The 25,315-nt window shown below is 57.7% G+C and overlaps 1 protein-coding gene across 1 annotated transcript; it reads right to left on the bottom strand.

The window, feature by feature from the left end:
- Positions 1 to 1,361: 1,361 nt before the first annotated feature.
- LOC132249550 (uncharacterized) lies at positions 1,362 to 23,588 on the bottom strand. The gene is made up of 8 exons (XM_059724907.1): positions 22,965 to 23,588; positions 22,654 to 22,749; positions 21,426 to 21,448; positions 20,369 to 20,481; positions 19,323 to 19,343; positions 18,564 to 18,590; positions 15,941 to 15,986; positions 1,362 to 1,632 (listed from the first exon to the last, which is right to left on the bottom strand). Exons 1-8 carry the CDS (start codon positions 23,500 to 23,502, stop codon positions 1,384 to 1,386), a joined length of 1,113 nt encoding a protein of 370 aa, XP_059580890.1. The 5' UTR covers positions 23,503 to 23,588; the 3' UTR covers positions 1,362 to 1,383.
- Between the last annotated feature and the right edge of the window lie 1,727 nt (positions 23,589 to 25,315).

A 25,315-nucleotide genomic window follows, 5' to 3' on the forward strand; every position in this document is an offset into this window, starting at 1 on the left:
CCTTGAGTTGACAGACATGGGATCCTAGAGATTAACCCAGAGATTTAACCAGGAGATCAAGTGACTGCAACTGGGCCTGGGGCACATGGAAGAGGATAATCTCAGACCACCAGCACTTTGCTGTCCAGCCCTTATCCTGGCATTACCTCCTCTCTCCCACAGCAGGAACAGGGATCCACCAGGTTGACCATTTCCCTGTTTCCAGCTTCCCCTGTCCCCTCTGGAGTGACCCAGCCATGCCGTGCCAGGAAATTACAACGGGACTTTTCCCTCTGCTGATCCAGAGACCCTTGGACATGGGCTGAGGAGACCACTGCAGGACTGCAGAGGCTCTCTGCCAACACGGCAGTCACATCCCCTGTGCTGTGTGTGCCACATCCCCCAGTGCACTCAGCACGGCTCTTGCCAATGACCCTGACATGTGCTGCTGTGTACCTCTGAATTTCCTTAGCATTTCCATCATCCCCGGGATGCTGCACGGGGTCTTCAGCTCTGTGGAAACAGCTTTTGCTTCCTGAAGCTTCACATCCTTGCTCCTAAGTGGAACATATCCCCCAGCATTGCTCAGCCCAGCTCTTCCAGGGAGATATTCCTGCCACAGCCCAAACAGGAATGTAGTGGGAGGGGGAAGGGGAGGATACAGCACCTGTCCAAGGTCCTTTTCACATCCTAGAAAGGGAAAGATGAGGGTAATAGTGAATATTTCCTTCCTGGGTGAAACCATCTATACCAACGTTCACTGAGTTTATGACTTGTCTTTTCTATGTGCATCCATTTTTTCACTGTCTGAAAATCTCTAAGTCTGGCTCTGCCTGGTGCACTTGGATGCGGCCAAGGGGTGATGAACTATTTCTTTACCGTCACCTGTCTCAGCATTACATTGCTCTGAACATTTGCATGGCCACCTCCAGATGTGATGTCTTGTCCATTTTGGCGGCTGACAGAAATGAGAAAAAATCCAAAAAACCCTGTACTTTACTGCAAGAAGCAGCACATTATTTCAACCTCACTCCACTGCATCTGTATAGATCATGCACTTCAGCAAGGCATTTTGGTGCTTTACTATAACGCTCATTCAATCAACTATTAGAGATAAGCTCCAGAAAAGCCCCACTGAAGCGCCCAATCTACATAGACGTTGGGCAAGCCAGGTCCAACTAATGTGGTGCCTCATCTGGGGATGTGCTGGGTTCAGTGTGGACACATGAACTTACAGTACAGCCCTTGACACTTCTCCGAAATCAAAATTTCCTGCCAGTACAACCTTGTAGACCTCTAGGATGATGGAAACTCTTGTCTGAGTCTTGGCTCGGTTTCCCCCAGTTCTGGGGTCCAGGCCGAGGGCTGCTTTGTGCCAGACGGCAGCAGCATTGAGGGGCCGGATCAGCAGCACACGCTCACCTTCAGCAGCTCAGCAGGTGTCTGCCGGCTCTTCTCCTCTATCTCCGAGATCAGCGTGCGCAGAGAGGAGCTTTGCCGGGAGAGTTGGGCTACGTTCGCCTTCAGGCTCCGCAGAGTCTCCCTCTCCTCCTCCTCCAGTCTCTGCAGAAGCCGCTGCTCCTCCTCGCTCACAAAGCGACGCAGCTTCTCGCACTCAGACTGGATTTGCTCTCTCTGTCGCTTTACCTTGTTCTTCAAGAACAAGTAGTAAAAACAAGTGTGAGCTGTGATCTCCACTTTCAACCTTTCAGTGGGCATGAAGTCAGTGTGTGCTGCCCTTTGTCATTAGATATACTGTCACCAGATATATATTACATCCTTTACACATAGCGATGCATGATCTAGAAAGGATTGCATAAAATATTTTTACCCAAAGCCAAAAGGGTTGGTACACTTGGATCTGGGACACTTGTAAAGGCCACAGGACACTGAGTAAAACCCAGATGCATGGGGAGGGCCCCAAAAGAGATCCCCCATCACCAGCAGAAACTCTTTACACAGGAGTCAGGCTTTCCTGCCATTGCCTTGTTCCCTTCTTAGGGTGTGGAAAGTGTCAGCTGCTTAAATGACCCCGCAAGAGTCAGGAAATACACAGAACATAATCCAATGTACAGAAGAGGAAGAAACTGCAGGGCTTCGGGAAAGTTCCTGCACCAGTCCCACAAAACATTACCTCTGCCCCTGTCAGAGCTGCCCCAGGCTGGGGAGCCTTGAAGCCCCTGTCCATGGGCCCAGGGCAGAGGAACAAGCACCGCCTCCCCCTTGGCCCTGGGATGGGGAACAGCAAACTCCAGAGCCCCTTTCCCTTCATGAGGGGGCACCGCGGGTGAAAGAGCACAGGGCTCCCGTTCCCCGCAGGGCAGGGTAATGCAGAGTGCCCAGCCTGCCCTGCCCCAGGGCACCGCAGGAAGGGCTCTGCACCAGTCCTCCTCTGGCTCAGTGATGCCCATCGTGATAGGAGGCTTTTAGGTTTTAGAGAACTTCTAGAAGAATCTCACAGAAACCGAAACACTGATGTGATGGAAATCCTGCTGCGGTGCCCAGACCCCTGGGACAGCTGGGAAAGGCAGAGACATGGGCTTCAGTGTGTGCAGGAACTGCAGCAGCTCTGGGAGCAAACATGGCTCCAGCTTGCAGAGTTGGCCCATTTTATGGGAGGTAAAGTATGTCATCCAGGCCAGGAGCAGTGGCTCTGTACTCCCCTGGAAGAGTGGCAAGGAAGGGGCTAAGCTGCCAGCACCTCAGCCCAGTGTGGTCCCAGCTCTCCCCCAGACCGCAGCATCCCCCTGATGTCTAGGAAGAGCTCCCTCCATGGCACACCGCCCCTGAGGGGGCAGATCTTACAGCTGCCCCCACCCCTCACTGCCAGCTCTGCATGGGGATGAGCTCTTGAGGACACAAACTGGCACCTGCCTTCCACGCCACGGTGCTGTCCTTCTCCTTGGACTCCATCGCCAGGGCTCTCTTCATCTTCCTCAGAGGATCCAGGACTCCCTGGAGCTTCACCTGGCAGGACAACCATCAGATCCTTATTCCTGACCCTGACACACGCTGGGACAAGGAGCGCTTCATACGGGATCAGTAAATGTGCAGGGAAAGCAAGCAGCAGAAGCAGCCGTGTGTGGGGCTCTGGGGCCCCGGGACCAAAAACCCAGCAGAGTCACTGGCCAGGACCGTGCCCAGGGCAGCGCCCATCCCCGCTCCTCTCGAACCCTCTTTGCAGGCTCTGGCTCAGGGGCTCTGGCACCGGGTACAAGACGCAGCTGAAACTCTGCTGTGAGGGAGAAGTCACCTCAGTGCTGCTCTGCAGACACACGTAATGAGCAGGCAAAAACCTTCTGTTTTTCTAAGCAAAAAATGGCTCAACATCTCCGTCCAGCACCAGCAAATTCCAGCTGCTGCCCCTCGACAGAAGTGCATTTCCCAGAATGCCCTGCACCCACGTGCCCTGCTCCCCCGCTCATCCTGATGCTGCTGCACTAAACGGGCTTGGCAAAGAAGCTCATTCAGAAATGTCCCCGAGGTGTCTGACCCTGGGGGTTCGTGCCCGTCCCTGGGATGCACAGCTTCTCACTTAGCTTGGGCCAGTTTGGGAAACAGGCTTGGTTACTGCTGGGGCAGGAGGGGTGGGTGGCTGGAAGGGGGCAGGTCTGCAGCACACAGGCTTTGCCCTGGACCAAGGCCCTGTTGCATTTCCTACACCTGGTCCATCTCCACATCCCCTCTGGTCTCCTCCAGACGCTTGTTCCAGACCAGGGCCCGGCCCCTGTGACAGAGCCAGCTCCCATCCCTGTGCCAGGCAAGAAACATTGGCAGGGTAGGGTCTGAGGGCAGACCTACTCGGAAAAGCCCAGTGGGGCTGCATGGGCACCGGAGCACACAGAAAAAGGGTCCATGTGCTGTCGGGGACAGAGGAGCAGGTTCCCTGTTGCACACAGTCATGTATGGAGGGAGCCAGCTTTTAATGGTCCCCAAGAGCTCCAGTGAGTTCAAAAACAAGGACCCGGCACACACGACCCCGGCAAGGGGAACACAAGGCTGGTTTTGGAAATGCTGTGCACTGCACGGGGAGACGCAGAGCTGGGACTCCCAGTCCAGCACCAGAGTCCTGTGAGGTTGCCTGGGAAGATGGGAAAGCTCAGGACCAGGCCAGTGAGTGAGACCAGGATGGAGAAGGGGGACTTGGTGGTGGGAAGAAAGGTAACGAACTTGGAGTGAGTAGTGCCAGACTGTTTCTAAAATGATGTAAGGGCCCTATGAGATTGGCACTTCATGCATCAATTAGAGAGAAGAAGCAGGACAATGAATGTAATTAGTGTGAAGGATGAAGACTGATAAATTCAGGAATCACTAGCTGATCTTCAGAGAACCAAGGGAGATTGAATTAATTGATGGTTAGGTGCTCAGCCATGGATTGGGTGGGGCTGTGTAATTCATCAAGAATTAAATGAGGAATTGATAGAGAATTAATGTATTCCTCTGCAGAATCAAGGGAGGCTGGTGACTAATCATGAATTAACCTCCTGTGGATTAAGTGAAGCAGGGGGATTTAGTGACAACCTGTTCATGTTCTTTATACACATGGGGGAGTGTTGAATTCACTGATAAGGAAGTGCGATGCCGTGCACCATGGGAGACAGGGAACTCCGCTGATGTTTGCCTGAACTTCCATGGCTTTGGGGAATAAAGCAGCCAGTGACCAGACTTACTGAATAGACTGAGGGCTGATTGAGGTACCCTACTGTTGTCCCCAAAGGACAGTGAGTTCGTGCGCGGTGCGCTTCTGCCCATAAACACACAGGGGTAGAGGATCCAACTTAATCTGTATTTCTGCGCAGAAAGTGGCGCTTGGCAATCGTTCGCAAAGCAAGCACTCCCACCCAAGTGGGCATTAGCCTTATATAGCCTCTTCTAGCCTTATACGCTATGCGGTTTCTATAGGTTGCCCCTTTTGGTCCATGCACACTTCACCCTAGCTACAGACCCCTCCCTAGTCAGTTCGAACTTACCTTCGTGACAGTGTAATTTGCTGATGTGGCACCTGTTATTCAGCAAGCTCAGCCAGCAACCCCCCTTTCCAACCCCTTAGGGACCTTGCTGATATGGCTTTCCTTCTAGCAAGGCCTGCAATTAAGCAACTAGGCAACAAGCGATCTCCCCCAACCTAAACAACCTACTCTATGCCCTTGTTTTGAAAAATACTTTTTCAAAACATACAAGGCTGTTCCCAAAGTATAAAAAACATATGAAAGTTCAGGGGTACTCATCAAATCCCCCCTTCAAGGCTATTGCCCCATGGAATAGGACCATAGTCCTCGACCATCTTTTTCATCTTCAGAAATCTCTTCGCTCCCTCCCGATTGTCTTGGATCGGGTTTGTAACTGATGATTTTACAAACATCACGTGGTGAACGGGGGAAGAAACTGATCTCTTGAGTACCTCACAACACACAGGCACACACTGTACCCCACAACAGATCATCAAGAAAATACACATACTTGCCACAACTAATAGGAAAATTTGCTTAAGCCATGAAAAATTAGGAAGCCAAGAAGTAAGCCAGGAGAAGTCGAACCCTTCCCCTTGCTTAATGTGGGACAGAACCTTTTTTAACTTCTGCACCTTTGACTCTATCAACTTGGAATTATCTGTCAAATTAAAACAACACATTCCCTCGAACTCTTCACATCCATGGTTATGTCTCAGCAATAAGTAATCTATGGCTGCTCCATTTTGCAGAGTAGCTCCTCTTAGTTCTTTCATTTCAATATTGAGGGCAGCTAGGGCCTGTGAAGTTGTATTTAGGCCCTTTGCCAGGGCACAGGCCTGTGGCATTAGCTTGGATATATGAACAGGCAGTCTTACCACAAAGAAGGAACCACCTCCGGGGTAATACAACATGACCATAGTTGTAAGATACATTAGTCATGTCTGAGCAATTGAAAATTTTTGTTTCTTTGGTTAGGTTTTTACAAGCTTTGGTACAGTTCACAAAACTGGCACAGCTGGTGTTACCAGGGGAGGTGACTTGTCAACAAAGCTATTTCAAAGGTACTGGCGCTTCTTTCTGTGGTAATGGTTCCCCACATGGAGTTGTTAGTGTAATTGATTGGACCTCCTATTCCCCCAGATGTGAACCAAGTCTGATTCCAGAGTGCTTCCAATGGAGTGGGCACCCCTATAAGGCATGACGTGAAAATATCTTCAACCGATGTTCCTCCTGCCAAACAAAAATGAGTGACATTTAATACGTCCTTTGCCAAATAAACCCACACATTTTGACTCTTTTCGAGCCTTTGACGTACCAACCCCTTAGACCCTAGAAACATTACACCTATGCAAAGAACTACTTTCCACATGATTGATGTTTAAACAGAAATTTAAGTCCTTCTACTGGCTCTGCTGTCCAACGGTGTCCGTTTGTGTCAGCTTCCGGTGCGACACTCTTAGCAACTTCTCCTGCAGGTGGTACTTCTGGTGCGGCCTTCACCCGAGTGTAGTGTATCCACGGTTTTACCCCCTGAACCTTCACTGCAGCGTGAGTGGTGAGAATACCAGGATGTGGTCCCTTCCACCTGGGCTGAAGCGGCTCGTCTTTCCATGTTCGGACCAGCACTTCGTCTCCGATCTGGAACTTATGGACTGGTGTATCTAAGGGGAGTGGAAGTCGCTCCTGGACATACCTGTGGAGAGAAGACAACACAGCAGACAAAGAATACAAATAATCTTTTACCCAGCCTTCCCCTTTTACATGCATTTGACTCCCATGCGTCACCACTGGATTCTTAGGATATGGATTGCCATTCATTAATTCAAATGGACTAACTCCCAATTTAGCTCTAGGGGCTATGCGCACTCTAAGCAAGGCAAGAGGCAGAGCTTCGGGCCATTTTAGCTGAGTCTCTTGGCAGAGTTTAGCCAGCTGTCTTTTCAGAGTCTGATTCATTCGTTCCACCTGTCCACTTGACTGTGGTCTCCTTGCAGTGTGGAGGTCCCATTGCATCCCCAGAGCCCGGGAGACTGCCTGAATCACTTCTGACACAAAGTGTGGCCCTTGGTCTGAGGCGAATCCCTCCGGGATTCTGAATCATGGAATCATTTCTTTTAGCATCACTCGGATCACTAATTTTCCTTTGTTGGTTCGGCACGGGAAGGCCTCGGCCCATTCAGTCAAGGTGTCCACGAGCACTAACAGGTATTTGTAGTGTCCCTTCCTGGGAACTTCAGAGAAATCTATCTGCCAACAGCGCCGGCAAGTGATACAAGTTTTCTTTGTAAAGTTTGAGGTGCTGTTTCACAGAACCCCTGCACCTATCTCCTTGAAACCTGGCTGGATTCATGACCTCAGAAGGGGCTACCATCTCTGCAAGTTTCTTCAAAATCAGGCCAGAAATGACAAAGTTATAGGTATTTTAGTAATTCCCCATTATAGCCTACGGGCGAATCACCGAAACAGCGTCAAAACTCCCAAACAGATTCGGCTGAATCAAAACAGGACAGTAATCCGAAACACCCAGACGAATCACTGTCCCTCCGAAATGGCTGAATCCAAAACTGAATCGAGACAGCCGCTTCGCACAGCCCTAGTGAGGACCTGAGTATCAGGGAGCTCAACTGCTGAGCCTGGTCCCTGTTTCAGTGGTGGCCTGAGGGTTGTTGGAGCCCTGGGCAAGAGGGTCATTTGGGGCTATTAGCAGCTTAATTTTGATGACCTATCAGCAAGTTGGACATTTTCGATTTCAATTTCATGTTGCCCTATCATGAAATTGCAATGAAAGTATCTTAATACAACACTGACAATACAGAGAGTCAGGGTAACTCATTTTTATTGGAACCGGAGTGGAGAATATTACATAATACATTTAAGTATTACAACACTCTGAACACAAGTGTTAACAAACCCATTTTATTGAGAGAGATATTATCAATATAGAATGGCAGGTTTTCGCACCAAAATAAATTTAGAGTCAATGGTCAATCCGTTGCCCCAACACCTATTTTGATAATCAGTATTCATAAGTTGAAGAAAGAACAATGTTTTTAATAATTTACGGAAAGAAAGAGTTTTTTTTTCCACTGAGCTACATTCTAGGTTTGTTTTAGGTTCAAAATATTGGGGACCCCGAAAGTGTGGAACCCCGGGTGGCCGCCCGGTTTACCTCCCCTAAGGCCACTACTGCTCATCCTGCTCCCAGGGGGTCACATGCAGAGATACTTCTGCTGTAGCCGAGCAGAAGCGTAAGCAGCAGAAACTGCTGTTACCGCGTTTCTTGTCTATAATGCACCTGTAGCCTGTTCTAGCAGTTCCAGCGACGGACAAGTGCCATTTTGTCATGGAAAATGAAATAGGCTGCTGCTCTCCAGATGAATGCTAGGGAGGTGCCCAAGTCTCCAGTCCTTTAACCATACTCCAACTCACACCAGCTGCAAAGAGTCCTGCTCCAAACCGTGGCTGGAGGAGGGGGCGACCACCTTTTGAACAGCTTTGTAGTGGTCGGAGCACGCTCTTGGAAAGGGGGAGCCCTCGGTTCTGGGCCCTCATCTCCTGGAAGACCATTCAAAGCATCCAAAAGGGTAAGGGCCATGGGAACTGATCTTATTCTGCTATCTTTTTAGGGCAGTCAAAAGTAATCAGGAGCAACTACGTCTTTGTGCACCAAACAGGTCAGAAGAGCATTTTGCCAACTGCTGAGGTAGCGTTTCATAATTTCCAGCTCCGTGGGATTCATCAACTGCCTTCTTATATCCTCAACCCTATCAACGTCTGTCTATTTTTGTTCATCGGTTAAAATCTTGACTTTGCTTAAATAAACGTGTTTTCTCCTTGTTTCTGTGTTTCATTTTGTTTTCCCCAAAGTAGCTCTTCAGCACCTCCAGCAGTCAACCACCAAACTTAAAACATGTCTCTGGCCTTGAAACTAAGGGTCGGCTCAGGACGACCAGGGCAACGAATCTCCCAAATGAAGGTCAGAAAAAGAAAGAGAAAGTCTCACCTGACTCAAAACACAGTAGTCGATTTGTTCGCAGCCTGAATGGGAAAGTCAAAAAGAATTTTAAATAATCTATATTCACTGAAAACTTCAAGAGAAATTTAGGGACATGGACTGTAACTTCCACATTTTGAATCAGTTGGGATGAGTGTGAGGGTCTCGGATCCTAGATTTGTGTAAAAACCACCTCTCAGGGAAACCTGTTGCAGTGCTTTACCCGCTTCCTAGTGACAAAGTTCTTCCTCATATCTAACCTCAACTTACCTTGCTGCAGCTTGAGCCCATTGCTTCTTGTCCCAAGAACAGCCCATCTCCATCCTCTTTGCACCCCCCTGCAGAGAGTATTCAATGCTCCCCGCACAGTTTTCTCTTCTCCAGACTCACTTAGCCCAGTGCCCTCAGCCTCTGCTCACAAGCCATGTGCCCCAGCCCCCAACAAATTGTTGCCCTTGGCTGGACTCTTCTTGCCCTTCCCTCCCTAGGGCTGCAAATTTTCACTGGCATTTGGAGACTCGAATTCAAGTTATATTTCAACCAGTTTTACTTAACTATTGCTTTTCTTCTGCAGTTTCAGTATATAAGACAGCTGACATGAGAGCTCCTTTTTGAGAGGAAAATGTGTTGCGTACACCGGAGCAGATGGTAACAGTTGTGCCTAGAGTAGGTTAGTTTGCACTAGGGATCTCGGCTGGTAATACTAGAGGTGCACCAACATATTGGTTGCGTGTCAGATCGGCACTGATATAAGGAAAATTAACGCTATTAGCTCTTGGCTTGTTCTGTCCGGTGTAGTTGATAATTTTCATCACTAAACATATATGCCTTCTAGCCGTGCCCTGAGACACCACATCTATGTGCTCCCCGCCACTGCGCCCACCCCCAGGAGAGGCGTGGATGCAGCAAGTTAAAAATGTCCCTGCACTTAAAAATGGTGGCGGCAGTGCTTGAACTCAAGTTCATTCAATGACCTTTATGTCAAGCGCCCCCACTGCAATTATTAAGCACCAGGACACTGAGCCCCTGGATGAACCACCCGCGGCTCTGTCCTGCTCCCTGCGCTGGCCCCGGGTCCCATTCACCACCCTGGCTGGGCAGAGACCCCAGCCCCTGTCCCTAATCCTGCCCCACTCCCTCCCTGACTGTGGGGGCCTCAGTCTGCACCCCCCATCCCTCTTCTCTCCCCCATGCCCCTTCCCCTCCACAGGCTTACCTGCAGGGAGCTGCTCCCCGCGCTGCCCACCTGTGCTGCTGTAAATCGCTTATCAGAGCGGTATCAGCCGATATGGCTGGTTAATAGTGGGCTATGTGTATTGACCAAGAAGATCTTCATTGGTGCGCGCCTCACTAACACTGATCCAGTGGTGGCAGTGTTAGGAACCCCCGCCTTGAAAACTTCCCTATTGGGGTCTGATGAATGGAGTGGATTTAAACCTGCTCTACATGCAGCTGTAGAGATGGGTCCAATCGACTCCTTGTAAGAGTGAACATAGGACATGGTAGATCAAAATATTCTTGACTACTGTTAAATACGTCTTAATGATTTAGGAGGCCGTTTCTTATGTCATTAAAATAGAAGGACATTACTTACGTGGGGTTTATATGCATGTATGCAGAAAAAGCCTTGCCCCAAGGTAGTGTCGGTCTAGATAAGGAGCTACAACAGAAGGTGAAAAAGGAGGAGGAATGAATTGCAAGGAAAATGGCTTTATTTTGGGCCATGGTAATTATGGAGGGCAAGCATCTTTAAAGGTAAAACTGTATTTCCATTTTTAAATGTTTTTTCAACATATACTGCCAGCGCGAGGGGAGCCCACGCACGATCTGATCCAAGGCTCCTCCTGCTCTGGCCAGCAGCAAGCTCCCAGGACGGGGAGCCTCAGCAGCCGACGGGGCTCCCAGCTGCCGGGCACAGCGGGGCCCTTGACTCCAGTGGGCCCGGCACGGGGAGCAGCAGGCAGCTGATCGGGGTCTCAGCCGGGGGGGACGGGAGAGTCAAGGACTCCCAAGTGCTCTGGAAGCTGGGAGCCCCGGTCAGCCTGGCCACACATTCAGTTAATGGTGTGCTGGAGACACCTCTAGAATTACTACACATCCCTTGTGTAATGACTTTGTGGCCTATTCCTGCTTTCATCACGCCATTCGCTGCATGAACGGATCGGGCAAGTCTTTACAAGACGTCATTAACTGGTTATTCACATCTGAAGTGTAAAGCGTGCCCAGCACCTCTAAGGGAAAGTCGCATACAACCATAACAGCTGCTGCTGGATTTGACCAGGGCTCAGGATCCCTGCAGAGGCAGAGCGGGCAAGTTTGCAGAAAGTTGTTGCTTGCAAGAGCACACGCGTGTTTGTGCTCGGGTCCTGAGGCAGGAGAGGGCAGGGAGCTCCGGCCCGGGGACTCAGCCAGCCTCCGAGAAGGGAAGGCACCGGGACCACGGCGCGCGGGGACGATCCACCCTGCAGCCTGCCTGTTAGATCCCACCGACGTGGAGCAGAGGAGAGCTGCTCTCGCCCAGGAGCCGCTGGCAGAGAGCAGGACTTTCTGCAGCAGCACCAGCCATGGCTCCTGTGTTGGCAGTGTGACGGAGAGCGGATGTCTTGTTCCCCGGCGTGCTCCTGCTGAACGTCACTGCAGTGCAAGGTTTACGCTGGGGAGTTGTACTGGGGGTGTCTGTGATTCAATTGGGACGGCGTGTTTCAGTGCATTGATACCTGCCTTCGACAATTCGATTACCGATATCCTGGTCTGCAGGCAGGGCAGGCTCAGTTGAATGGACGTGATGGGGCCATGGCAGGTGGGGGGCGGCATCTGGCTGCTGCTGCTCCATGTTGCCAGTAGTGGGGCAGAGGAAAACCGGGGCTGTGGCTGCCCCAGTCCCGCTGTGTGCCCAGGGCTGGTGGGACTGGCTGCATGTGCCACGGCTCGGACTGCCCCCGTCCGCAGGCTGGAAGAATCGCGCTGTGGGCCAGATCCAGGCCAGAGGCTGCGTTTTGCCCAACTGTGAAAACACAGGGAAGTGCAAGGGAGAGGGAAGTGCAAGGACACAGCAGAGCCAAGCCACTCCGGGACTGGCAAAAGAGCTGGCGGTGCAAGAAGCACAAGCCGGAGCTTCTGCCAAGACTCAGGCCAGGATTGCTGGATTCGGAGTCCACAGTGCTGGGCATTGCACCACGCTCCCTGCATCGGGGGCTCCCCCAGCCTCTGTGCAGGACCTTGCCAGCCAGACGCCACCTGCCCAGGGCAGCCTGGCCCCAAGATCCCCTGAGTGTCTGTGGGGAAGAGCTCCCGAGGCTGGCGGGGCAGTCTGACTCCCATCCACTGCTCCAGCGGGGCACGGCTTCAGGAAGAGGTCCTCTGGCCATCCACCCACGGGGAGGAAAGGGGCAAGCGAGGAGCTGCTTCCCCTCCCCTCGAGCGGGGGGCTGGAGCAGCAGCAGCCATCTCCACAAGCCCTGGCTTTCCTTGGTGGTTCAGGGAGGAGCAAACCCGTGTTTCAAGCACTTGTCCTGGGTCTGGTCCCTGCCCCATGCTGGTCCTCTCCCTCTGCCTGGTCTCTGGTGCCATTGCTTCCCTTCCCTAGCCACGAAGGTCATGAATGCCCAGGAAAGCACCCGGGAAGAATGAGATCTACAAGCCGGCGCCCAGAATGAGTGAGGAGCCCTCCAAGGATTTGCAGACTGCTCTCATAGTCTCTAGCTCCCACAGCCTCTCTTCCGAGGACTTGCTCTGCGAGGCCTTCCCTCCCCACCTCTGGCCCGTCTCGAACTCCCCCGTGTCTGTTTAAAACACGGAGCCCAGACTGCTCCCAGGAGTCCAGACCAGGCCGAGCTGGGGCTGAGCAGCGGTGCAGGATCTCCTCCGGCACGGCGGCCCTCTTGCTCGAGTTGAGGGATCCAACACTAGTCTTGTTCCTTTTGCTCCCCCGTCCCACACTGAAGACCCCTCGTCCCTGTAGTGATCTACCAAGACAGCCCATCGTTTTCCCTCGTGCAGGCACACCACCCACTCGACCACTTCATACCTGTGTGCTCCATTGCTTTTCTCCGAGCGAAGCCCCTTGCTGACCCGCTTTTCTATTGCTGTAGCGCAGCGGTGGGGGACGTCCGGCCCACGGGCTGGGTCCGGTCAGCCGGGGACTCCCTTTCCCAGCCCCCGTGGCTGCACGGCTCGTGCCGCTCTCCAAGGAGACCCCGCCTCAGCCACGCCGCCAGCACACGGCAGAGCAGCGCAGGGGCTGCTCCAGAGGTGCTGGGCACGGGGGACGGGCAGCTTGCTCCGGAGCCAGCGCAGAGCCATGGTCTGTAGCCTGCACGCTCCGGGCAGGGCACGTGATTAGTTGTGAGTTCAGCAACAACACTCTGCTCACTCCGGTGTTGAACTAACAGTCATTTATTATGCCCAGTCCTGGTGCGTGGGAGGAACCAAATGCCCACCGGCTCCTCGTGGCAGCGAAAATGGAGTCACCAGTGCCACAAAACTGCCACAAGCAACTGAACCCTGCAATGCTGACCACGGGGACCTTGGCCTGGAAGGGGCAGTGCAAGCAAGCACAATAAGACACAGCAGCACGCACGCAGGGGATCGTGGCTCTGCCCCGGCTCCAGCAGGCTGTCCCTGCTAGGGATGCTGCCCCCACACCCTGCCACCCAAGCACCCCTGTCCCCGGGGCACTGAGCCGTCATGTACGTGCACGGGGTCCGGGTCCGCCTGTGCAGTCCAACCGCACGTGGCCCTAGATGTGGTGCATGGCCCTGGACTCGCGCACCAGAAAGCTTGAGCACCGCTGGGCTCATGGACTCGGAGATGCATCAGCTTTCACGAGCATGCGCTCACCTCCTCACACGCTATTGCAGGAGGCGCAGAGAGCAAAGGACAGGGTGTGGAGGGAGGGGAGGAGAGGAGAGGCAGGATGACAGTCAGTCTCACCTCCATCCTTGGTAAAGTCTTTGAAAAAATTATCAAGGCTCACATTTGCGAGAGCCCGGCAGGGCAAATTATGCTGAGGGGAAACCAGCACGGGTTTGTGGCGGGCAGATCGTGCCTGACCAACCTAGTCTCTTTCTATGACCAGGTTACGAAACACCTGGACACAGGAGAAGGGGTGGATGTTGTATACTTAGACTTCAGGAAGGCCTTCGATACGGTATCCCACCCCATACTGGTGAACAAGTTAAGAGGCTGTGACGTGGATGACTGCACAGTCCGGTGGGTGGCAAATTGGCTAGAGGGTCACACCCAGAGAGTCGTAGTGGATGGGTCGGTCTCGACCTGGAAGGGTGTGGGCAGTGGGGTCCCGCAGGGCTCGGTCCTTGGACCGATACTCTTTAATGTCTTCATCAGCGACTTGGACGAGGGAGTCAAATGTACTCTGTCCAAGTTTGCAGATGACACAAAGCTATGGGGAGAAGTGGACACGCCGGAGGGCAGGGAACAGCTGCAGGCAGACCTGGACAGGTTGGACAAGTGGGCAGAAAACAACAGGATGCAGTTCAACAAGGAGAAATACAAAGTGCTGCACCTAGGGAGGAAAAATGTCCAGCACACCTACAGCCTAGGGAATGACCTGCTGGGTGGCACAGAGGTGGAAAGGGATCTTGGAGTCCTAGTGGACTCCAAGATGAACATGAATCGGCAGTGTGACGAAGCCATCAGAAAAGCCAATGGCACTTTATCGTGCATCAGCAGATGCATGACGAATAGGTCCAAGGAGGTGATACTTCCCCTCTATCGGGCGCTGGTCAGACCGCAGTTGGAGTACTGCGTGCAATTCTGGGCGCCACACTTCAAGAAGGATGCGGATAACCTGGAGAGGGTACAGAGAAGGGCAACTCGTATGGTTAAGGGTTTGCAGGCCAAGCCCTACGAGGAGAGACTAGAAAACCTGGACCTTTTCAGCCTCCACAAGAGAAGGTTGAGAGGCGACCTTGTGGCTGCCTATAAGTTCATCACGGGGGCACAGAAGGGAATTGGTGAGTATTTATTCACCAAGGCACCCCCGGACGTTACAAGAAACAATGGCCACAAGCTAGCAGAGAGCAGATTTAGACTGGACATTAGGAAGAACTTCACAGTTCGAGCGGCCAAGGTCTGGAACTGGCTCCCAAGGGAGGTGGCGCTCTCCCCTACCCTGGGGGTCTTCAAAAGGAGGTTAGACGAGTATCTAGCTGGGGTCATCTAGACCCAGCACTCTTTCCTGCCTATGCAGGGGGTCGGACTCGATGATCTATTGAGGTCCCTTCCGACCCTAACATCTATGAATCTATGAAAGTGCTGAGAGAGGAAAGCAAAGTCCCAAGTGACAAACCACGGGGACGGCAGGGATCTGTACATGAAGGACGCGAGCTTGGAGCCGGTCCCTCCCAGGCTGTGCGCGTGGGGATTGGGACATGAAGCAGGTGCTGTGATGGAGACCCCAGCCCTGTCCCCACCCCGGGGGCACCGAGGGGTGGCAGTCGGGGCGCGGGGAGGGGACAGTCTGTGCCCCCCGCGGGTCATGGCAGGGACAGGGATTCCCTCAGGGCTGGGCTGGGACCGGGCACAGGGTCAGGGGAGCCGCGTTGGTGCCCCCAGCATTGGCACCAGGACTGAAGTAAGGGCGCAGGGTCCCATTGAAGGTGTGAGTGAAAGTGAAGAGATGGGATCTGTTGGTCACGTTGTAAAATGAGACCTCGCCCCCCTCGTAGTCCAGGAAAACCCCCACCCGCCTGGGCCGCACGCGCACGGGGAAGGGGGTCCAGGGGGAGGTGCAGGGCTTGTATCCCCCGTCCCGCAGACACACGGCCCAGAATCCATCGCCATGTGTCAGTCTGACCCCCCCCTCCTGCGCACAGACTCCCTGCACACGCCCACGTCCCAGCGTGTCTTGTCTCCCACCTCCACCTCCCAGTAGCGCCTCCCGCCCGTGATCCCCTCCGAGCCCAGGACACAGGGACAACGATCAAATCTCTCGGGGGTGTCGGGCAGATCCTGTCGGGTGTCTCCGAGTCTCACACATTTCGGATCCTCAGACAGGACGAGTTTGGGATGAGCCGTCCCTGGGTCCAGAGTCACGTCCGCTGGGGAGAGAGTCACGGGTCAGGGCCGGGGCAGGCGGTCCCCGCGATCACGGGGAATTCGCTGCGTCCCAGGACTCGCGGGTCGGTCCCTGCTGGGAAAGCACCGTCGCCCCGCGGGGAAATGGGGGAATAGGAAATGGGGGGAACAGGAAATGGGGGGAAAAGAAAAGCGGGACGTCCCCACCGACCCCTTCATCCCCAGGGCATTCCTGGCCTGGGCGCTGGAGCCACGGGGACGGACATGGGGTGGGGGCGGGGCAGGCCCAGGGAGGGGGAGGGGCATGTGATGATGTCATCCCAGCAGGGCCCTGCCCAGCCCCTCCCCCACACCCAGCGGGGCTGCTCTGCCTGGGGGGGCAAGAGGAGTGGGCTCCAAACCCCTGCGCTGGTGTCGCGGGCGCTGCTGGGAAGGGGGCGAGGGGGGCAGCAGGGAGGCTGCAGGGAGGGGGCCGGGCTGGGAGACAGCAGGGAGCAGAGGGGCCCAGCAGAGCAGCCTGCCCGGGGGAAGGGGGGGCAGGGGGGCAGGGGGCAGGGCCCGGGGGTCTCTGTGCTCTGGGCCGGGGTCACTGGGTGTGCTGCCGACAGCAGGTGGGTGCTGCCCCTGCCACCCCAGGCTGGGCTGCTCTGCCCCAGCGGGGACCCCCATGCCCCAGCCCTGTGGGCACAGGACTGCAGCCAGGGCACCCCACAGCCAGCGCCGCCCCAGAGCCCAGCCCAGGGCAGGGCTGTGCATGGGGCTGGGCGCACGGGGTGGGGAGGGGAGGGAAGGGCAGGGGGAGCACTGACAGGGGCACTAAGCACCGCAGAACAGGGCCCATTGCTGGTGAGTGTGAGACCACCGAGTGAGGAAAAGGCATCTCCCCACTGCCCCTCCCTCTGGGCTCAGCTGCGTCAGGGTAGGTCCCAGGTCACCCCTGTAGTACTCGTAATCTCGGGGTCTGCATTGCAGAAAGGGCCCTGGCACAAGGACTCCCTGTGTAGACATGGCCTGGGATACTGCTGGGACTGGGGCCTTGTGCCCGCAGCACACCGTGGGGCCCAGCTGCCGCACCGGCGCCCTCCATGGTGCCAGATGCTGCACATAGCGACGGGAGTCTTGAAACATGTCTGAATCAGTCCAGACCACAAGTGGCCTTTCTACTGGCAAACATCCTGCACCCGCACCGGGGGATTCAGATGCTCCAAATCCTTTGGTGGCATCCTATGTACAGGCCGAAGCATGGAGACTTGGGGTTTTGCTTGCCCTCAGCCATAAGGCCCCAGGAGCAAGCCAGGGAGGGGTCTGCCATGTCCATGAAGTGGGCAGAAAGCCAAGAGTAACTAGGCATTACCTACGTGGGTACTACCCCATGCCAGCAGAGCAGTCTTCCCCACGTGTCCCTATGAAGCCACCGCGGTGACCATGGTATTTCCCTAGGTAAGCACAGGCACTACGCTGGATCTGAGCTGAGAAAGAGGCCGAGAAAAATCCCAGCAGCCGCCCACAGGCCATCAGCTCCTGGACCCCTTCAGACCTGTGGAAATCTACCCCGAGGCAATCCCAGGAGACCAGACCCTGCGGCCAAGGAAAGGCAGGCGGGGGAGGCTGAGCAGGCCGTGGGGGTCTCTTCACAGCATCGGGGTGAAAAGTGCCTTTTCTGTCCCCATCACCTGCTCTGAGATTTGCCCGTGGGAGATCAGCCCCTGCTCCCATCCTGACCACCAGGCTTGAAACTGAGACTCGGCTTCAGCCTGAAGCGTCTGCACAGAGCAATTTCTCCCGCAGGGGCCGGGAGCTGCGGTCCTGCTCCAGCTGCCCCGGGCATCCCCAGCACGTGCGCTGCTCCCCGAGCCTGGCGCAGAGCCCAGGGGACGAATGGGACCTTCCCCCGCGTGCTATCAGGAGCCAGCCAGAGGCAGAGCCAGGGCAGGGTGAGGCAAACCTGCAGGGCTGGGGCTCTCATGCCCATCTCGGTGCCGACTCGCCCAGGGCAGGCCCTTCCCATGTCACCCTGGCTCCGGGCTCATCTGACCCACCACGGCATGGCGACAGCTCTGCACCCGTGGGCACGTGCATGGCCACGAAGAGGGGAAACACCAGGTTTCCCTGCAGAGCCTGAACCATTTCTGAGAGCCCCAGGGATTATCCACACCACACAGCTGACCTGGGTCATCAGACCCCTTAAGGACGGACCTATCAGTCCTTCCAAACCCGGGCACAAGTCTCCCAAGGCAGGCCCATGGGATTGCTGGGCTCTAGATGAGTGCGTGGGCACCACAGAGACAGCAAAGACCAAAAGTAGCAAGAGGAGCTACGTGTGGCTCGGATGGTGTCGAGATGGACTCAGGATCCCAACACGCTCTTCAGCCTGGGCTCTGATATGACCCAGAGACCAACCCTGCCCCGGGCCAAGCGCGCACAGCGTGTCTGGGGCTGGGGCGGTGAGGGGAGCAGGCAGCGGGCATGCAGTGATTCTTGCTGCTCACAGCAACAAAGCTCATGTCTGGGGCATCGCAATGGGGCAGAAGTGGCCACAGGGAACAAGGCTCTCCAAGGGGGCAGCTATGGGGCCACTGATAGGAGGCCAGGTCACTCACCTGCATGTCCTCAGGCTCTTCTGAATCCTGCAATCAAGCAGCAGAGAGAGAGGTGAATTCACGCACCAGAGTCACCGCAGCAGGACCCAGTTCAAAGATCCTGGGGCAAACTCTGCTGTCCTCACCCGGCCAAAGCCCTGGGCCTGCCTGCGAGACCGTGAAAGGGGGAGTCAGGGCTGCAGCATTTGGCCCCATGTCCTCGCAGCAGACAGGGAGGAAGTAAAGCACCCACAATGCAGGAGTCAAAGAGAGGGTCCCCTCCGCAGCTGAATCCTGCCCCATCCGCCTGGCCCAGAGGTCCTGGCCCAGTGGTCCTGGCCGGGCAGGGAAACCCCAGGGTCACATCAGGGGCACCAGGGCTTGGTGTTACTGTGAAGACATCACTTCTGCATGCCCTCGTGTCTGGGGTCTCAGCTCTCAGCCCTCCCTTCCCAGCACCCGACTTGGCCCCTCCACGTGTGCGGGGGTTTGTGTCTCACACCACCGTCATCTCACAGCCGCACACAGAGCGGACGCTGCACCGCTGCTCTTCCCAGGCACCCCTGGGCCTCCTGCCCCAGCACCCAGCTCTGCGCTGTCTCCCTGCGGGCGATGACGGGAACGGCTCCACACCTCCCTCGGCTGCTCTGACCCGTGCCCCTCTCACGTGTCCCCATGGTGGTTTCTCTCCCCCCGACATCACTTCACACCGCTCAGCGCAGAGCTGCCCTAATGTGGGAACAGGCGCTCCCTCCCTCCCCTTCCTCCCCCAGGACTCACCTCTCTCCGCCGCCATCCGCTCTGCAAGGAAAGAGAACAAGCCAGTTATCAGTCCAGCCCGCTCTTGACTCAACACCGCCCCTGGTTAGGAGTCCCAGGGCTGGTCCAGGGGCTGCCATTCCCTGGGAGCTGGTGAGGATGGGGCCAAATGCACAAGCTGGTAGGGTCCCAAGGGCTCAGCGGAGGTCGAGCAGACATCCTCCCTGGAGGTGCGGGGCAGTAGACTGTCTGTGGTCACATCTCTCCCCTCTGAACCACCAAGACCCTCCCCAAGGGACCCCCCAGCCCACCTTCTGCCCCGCAGGGATGCACGGGGAGGGCTCGGCCCCCACAGCTGGGTGTTGTCACAGGTGGGTGCAGGGGGAGGACACGGTCCCTCTGAGCTCCTGCACGCAGCCAGGGAGGGCTGGGCAGCAGTGGCCCTTTCCACTCCGGACGGCTCCCCTGGACCCCCACAATCCAGGCAAACCCTCCTGTCAGGACTCGCTGGGGTTGCTCAGGGAATTCACCTCCGCCCCCCAGGTCCCTGCTGGCAGCTGTCGCTGGGACTGCTCCAGGCTGGGGTTCATGCACCGCCACAAACACCCCTGGGAAGTGAAGCCCCAGCTCCCTCCCTGTGTGCATCCGTTCAGACTGGGGCCTCTGGCTCCACAGTCCCAGCTCCCAGTGTCAGGTCTGAGCATCGAACAGGAAATCTCAGAGCGAGTGAAACACAGGACACTTCTGTACAGCCAGGACCGCCGAGAGCACCAGGCCTGTGCTAAGTGCCAGGGCCGGAGCAGGAGGCAGCAGACCCACGTGGATTTGAAATGACAGATGATATGCTCGGCCACACTCAACACCATGGAGTCCACTCGGCGCAGCCCTGGGGACCGGGGTGCAAGGCCATTCCCAGGAGGTGGGGCACGCTGGGCTGCAGCACAGGCCTCTGAGCCCAGCTCGGCTCCTCTGGGAACGTGAACAAAAGGGCTCCGATAACCCAGCTGCACAGCTTCCCCCGCCTTTACCCCGGTGCAATGAGACAGAGGTCTGGGAGTGCCCCTTACCCAGGAATCCCGTCAGAGCCTCCTGCAGCTTGTTCTCTCCAGGGAAACCCCGGAGTCTCTTCTCCAGCTCGGGGAACTTGGGGGCTGCATGCAGAGGCGTCACCTCCTCGCCCCTGTAGAGACACATGGGCAATTGCTCTTGCTCCTCAGCCAGAAGTCCCCACGCCCTCCAGGCCACAAGAGCGAATGGTGGGAGCTGGGGCACCGGGCACAGACTGTGTGCGACAGGCCAGTCGGTGCCCGCGCAGGCTGCTGGCTCGCAGCCCTGGCACTGACAGGTGAAGCCCATACGCAGAGGCCTTCAAGCAGTGTTACACTAGCAGGTGTCAACCAGCAAACCCTTCTTGTGCAGCCACCGCTCACACCAGCAAAGCACTACTATTCCCTGTACGGCTTGCACCAGTGCCAGAGGGAAAACCTCTACGGAAAGACCTGGATGCTGGTGTCATCGAGTGTGGTCCAGGGCTTTTGCCCTGAAGCTACATGGTGCAGGGGTTGGAAATGTTCACTCTCCTATCAGGCCCTGGTCTTGGCCCATCCTCAGAGAAAATGCAGCCAGGCAGAGGCAGCCTGAGCCCCTGACACGCGTCCTGACCACCGCCCGCTCTGGGACAGGGACAGGGACAGGGACAGGGACAGGCTGCTCCTGGGACTGAGGGGCCCAGTCTCTGGGCCAAGATGCACCGCAGTCTCATTCCCAGCATCAAAGGCCCGTGCTCTGGGGAGGTCTCTGCCCGTGGACACTGTCCCACTGGGGCCTGGGCTCAGACCCTCGGTTCCCTCCCCACAACCCCCTGGCCCCTCTGCCAGGACAGACTTCCAGCCATTACAGAGCCCAGAGCCCAGCCCGGCCCCAGGGAGGGGCTTGTTCAGCCCAGGGTGGTGGGATCCCCTGCCCCGGCTGGGGCACAGGGTGGCAGCACCAGCCCCAGGGCCACAGGGATGGAGGAGGCTGGATCCGGAGCAGAAACTCTCCCAGACTCAGGGGCTGCGGGCTGGGGCTGCAACCTTGTCTTGGCTAGTGGGAGAACATGGGTGAGATGAAACCCGAACGTACCTGCTCATGGCGCGTCTGACATCCTGGAGGGGACAAGACACAGAACAGAGTCACTGTCACCGCCCAGGGCAGCCCTTCCTTGTGCCTCCACCAGCACGGCCTCACTCACCCCGGCCCCTCTGCAGGGATGGACGCCCCTCTGCCTGGGCCTGGGACTAGGACAGGAGCAGGAGCAGCCTTTTCTTACCCCACCCTGCCTCCCCGACTGCCCCAGCCCCCGTGTCCCTGCAGCTCCAGACCTGGGGACCTGCATGTGCCCTGATGCCCCCCTACCCTGCATCACCCTGCGAGCTCCCTGGGACTCGGGGGACATCGCCTCTCTGGGCCGGGCACTGGGGCACGTCTGACCCCGTCTCGCCCGCAGGAGCTCAAGCGCCGGCTGCTGACACTCCCCCTCCAGCTCCGTGATCAGGGCGCTCAGGCGGGCAGTCTCCTCGCCCAGGCGGGCGGCATTTTCCTCCCTCTTCCTCTCAATCTCCGTGTCCATCTCTCTCAGCCGGGCCAGGCAGACCCGCTCGTGTTTAGCCAGGAGCTGGCGCAGCCCCTCGCACTTGGACACCACCAGCTGCCGCTCCACCTCTGTCTGCCTCTGGGGTGGGCAGAGACGTGCAGGGCAGGGCAGGGCCACGGGGACGGGGTAAGGAGAGGGGAACCGGACACTCAGCGCAGATGTCCCTGAGACTTTTCCAGGCTGCAGACTATGCCTCATTCCCGCCCCACAGGGTCCAGCCCAGGGCATTTGCGGGGGACGCAGCCATGCCAGTCCCACAGGGGGATTTCTCACCCCCCAGACACCCCAGCACTGCGGCTGCAGCGGGACCCCCATGACCCAGGGGTTTGCAGGGCCGGGCGCTGAGAGCGCAGCGCTGCCCCGACTCATCCACGGTGCAGGAGCCTGCCCCTCGCCGACCCTGCCCGACCTGCTGAGGGAGCGCCAGAAACGTCTGCCAGGCCTGACCCCAGCACAAGCAAAACCCTCCCCCGGCCCAGCCCGACCCACGGAGACCGGTGCACGGGATGTGGGGGCACTGCCCTTCCCCTCCCTGCCCGCCGTGGGCCAGGGCCAGATGCTGCTCTCCCCGTGCCAGTGCAAACCCTCAGACTTCTGCATTTCAGCACTGTCACTGCCCGTTTGCACTACGGGAAGTGAGCCCTGCAGGCTTGAGCTGAGCGCCGACCTCCCCCAAGTCCCGACACCCCCGCCCTGCCCCCCGCGCCGGGCACCCACCCGGAGCCCTTCGCTCTCCTGCTCCCAGGCGCGGTTCAGGCCCCGCAGCTCCTCTCTCTGCTCCCGCAGGCGCTCCAGGCGGCTCCGCATCCGCTCCTGCACACACAGCACATGGCTCTGGGCCCGGGTCGGGCTCTGGGCGAGAAACCCTCCCTGCTCGCGCCCCCAGCCCCACGGACACTGCGGCCAGACGGGCCGGACCTGCCCCGTGCCTCCGCCCCCGCCCTGTCCAGCCGTGTGTGTGCCTGGGCCCAGCCCCGGCTCTGGGCCCGCTGATGGGACACGCGGGGCTGCCTGACGGCCGTGCCCACCTGGTAGTCCTGGGCAGCCTCCTCCACGGGGATCAATCACAGTGTGATGTCGGTGCTCCCGGGACCTGGCGCACACCACGCAGATGGGCGCCTCGTCCTCCTGGCAGAAGAGCTTCAGGGCCTCCTGGTGCGTCCGGCACACGGGCAGCCCCGCGGGCTCGCTCCCCGCCGGCAGCCGCAGCCGCTTCACCAGCTCCACCACGTTGCCCAGCTGCCTGTTGGGCCGCAGGTCCCTGTGCGGGGCCGGCGCCCTGCACTGCGGGCAGCAGCCCTGGGGCTGCGGCTCCCCCAGCACTGCCCGATGCAGGTTGTGTCCGCACTCGGGAATCACCGGGTCCGTGAAATAGTCCAGACACACGGGGCAAGTCACCTCCTCCTGGAAGCTCCCCGCCAGGTCCCCCGCGGCCATGGCTCCTGGCCAGGCACTTCCACTTCCCCAGCACGGCCGCCTGTTTCCTTCGTGCTCTCCGCAGGGCCTGGGCGGAGCTCGGCCCCGCAGCCCGAGCGGACAGAGCCGGGCAGGGGCCCCACACACCATCTCTGCAGGGCCTGGGGCTGCCCTGGGGCCGCGGCCACATCAAGAAACCCCCGGGCTGGGGCTGCAGCCTGGGCCGGGGTCGGGGCAGCTCCTGCCTCTGGGTTTGGGACAAGTTGCTGCTGCGTCCCGCTGTGAGCAGGAGCCCGGGCGGAGCAGGGCTGTTCCCCGAGTGGGGCCGTGCAGGGACAGACCTTCCCCCTCTGCCCAGCCCAGGAGGGACTTTCTCTGGGGCTGGAGCTGGCCCTAGGGCAGCCCTGTGCTCTGTGCATACCAGAAAATGCCAACTCTCAGTGTCAACTCCTTTTTGGAGCCTCGAAGAAGAATAGAGCAGGTCTCCTGTTACAAGAACTCAGAAAAGGCACAACAGTCAGGTTGTTTCCAACACTCCTGGTTTCTCAGCAAACCCCCTAGGTGTATCGCAGCGGTCTCCAACCTTTTTATGGTGAAGATCACTTTCTGCAACTACTGGCACCCCGAGACTTACTGCACTGCCTGCCCCAGACCCCACGTGCCCCTGGACTGCAGAGAGTCCCAGACCCGGCTGGGCCACGGCCCCTCACCATGTTCGTCTGGCCACAGGGTGGACGTGACGCAGCACAGCTGCAGTACTACTGGCACCCCGAGACCTACTGCACTGCCTGCCCCAGACCCCACGTGCCCCTGGGCTGCAGAGAGTCCCAGACCCGGCTGGGCCACGGCCCCTCACCACACGTGACGCAGCACAGCTGCAGTACAGAGGTGGGGTCGGGCCCCGGCCTGGCAGGGTCTGGGACTCTCTGTGGTTCAGGGGCACGTGGGGAGGCTCCTGCCATTGCGCACAGCCTGGCAGGGGCCCCACAGGTCCATTCCCTCTGCCCCCCCTGTGGTCTGGGTGCAGTGGGCAGCCGTCACCAGCAGCCGCCTCCTCCCAAGCACAGGTGGTGGCCCACATCCCCCAGGGCCTCTGCCGGGCTGTGTGGCTGGGCCGGGGTCCCCCCGATTTGTGTCTCCACTGATTAGCTGAGCCGTGCTTGCAGTGAGGCTTGAGGTGCAGCAGTAGCAGCCTCTGCCACCTCTGTCCCCAGAGATGTGGGGGGAGACTCCCACACCCATGGAGGAGCCCCCCAGGCTCCAATCCTCCCAGCACCCGGCCCGCCTGGGGCCCCACTTGCCTTCCCCTCTTCCTGGCTGGGCTGCAGGGTCAGTCACTCACTGTGGGGGCCTCTATCTGCCCCCCACCCCTTCCCTCCCCTCCCCTCCCCTAGAGATTGACCTGCTGGGGCTGGGGGCGGCGGGTGTGTGCATGCATGCATGCCCAGCTCTCCCCAGCAGCCTGACCCCCCATCCCTATCCCCTCCCTTCCCCACTGGGCACCCACAATGGCTCTGCCCGTGCTACGCCACAGAGCAAGAGGTTCTAGCTCCACCCGGGAGGATCCCGACAGGCAGAGGGACGGGGGCAGAATGGACTCGTGTGTCCATGCCGCGCACCCCCCAGCCCTGACCTGTGCCTCGGGAGTCCCGCCAGGCCGGCAGGGCAGGGCAGAGCGCGGGACCTGGGGTGAGTGATTATCCTCGGCGGGGCCTCACAACGAGGTCTGGTGGGTGTTGTGCCACGTTGAGACCTCCGGGCAGGGCCCCCCCGCCACCATGTTGGGCCTGGGAGTCCCTTTCCTAAGCCTCAGGGTCCCTTCCTCTACACAGCCTGGCCCCGGCGGGGGTGTCTGGGGCACAGACCAATCTCCGGATCCCCAGACCCTGCTCCCCGTGACCAGGGTCGTGGCAATGCCAGGGGTGGAGTCGGGGTGACTGTCATGTTACTCAAAGCTAGGACA

Source organism: Alligator mississippiensis, chromosome 1 (assembly GCF_030867095.1).
Source record: "Alligator mississippiensis isolate rAllMis1 chromosome 1, rAllMis1, whole genome shotgun sequence".
Classification (NCBI taxonomy): domain Eukaryota; kingdom Metazoa; phylum Chordata; order Crocodylia; family Alligatoridae; genus Alligator; species Alligator mississippiensis.

Coding starts and splice junctions, on each gene's coding strand:
- LOC132249550 (XM_059724907.1), bottom strand. CDS start 23,502: ATGGTGTGTGGGGCCCCTGCCCGGCTCTGTCCGCTCGGGCTGCGGGGC. Junction 19,344..20,368: donor GGCTCTGACGGGATTCCTGG/GTAAGGGGCACT, acceptor CTTTCCTTGCAG/AGCGGATGGCGGCGGAGAGA. Junction 18,591..19,322: donor GCGGATGGCGGCGGAGAGAG/GTGAGTCCTGGG, acceptor GCTTGATTGCAG/GATTCAGAAGAGCCTGAGGA.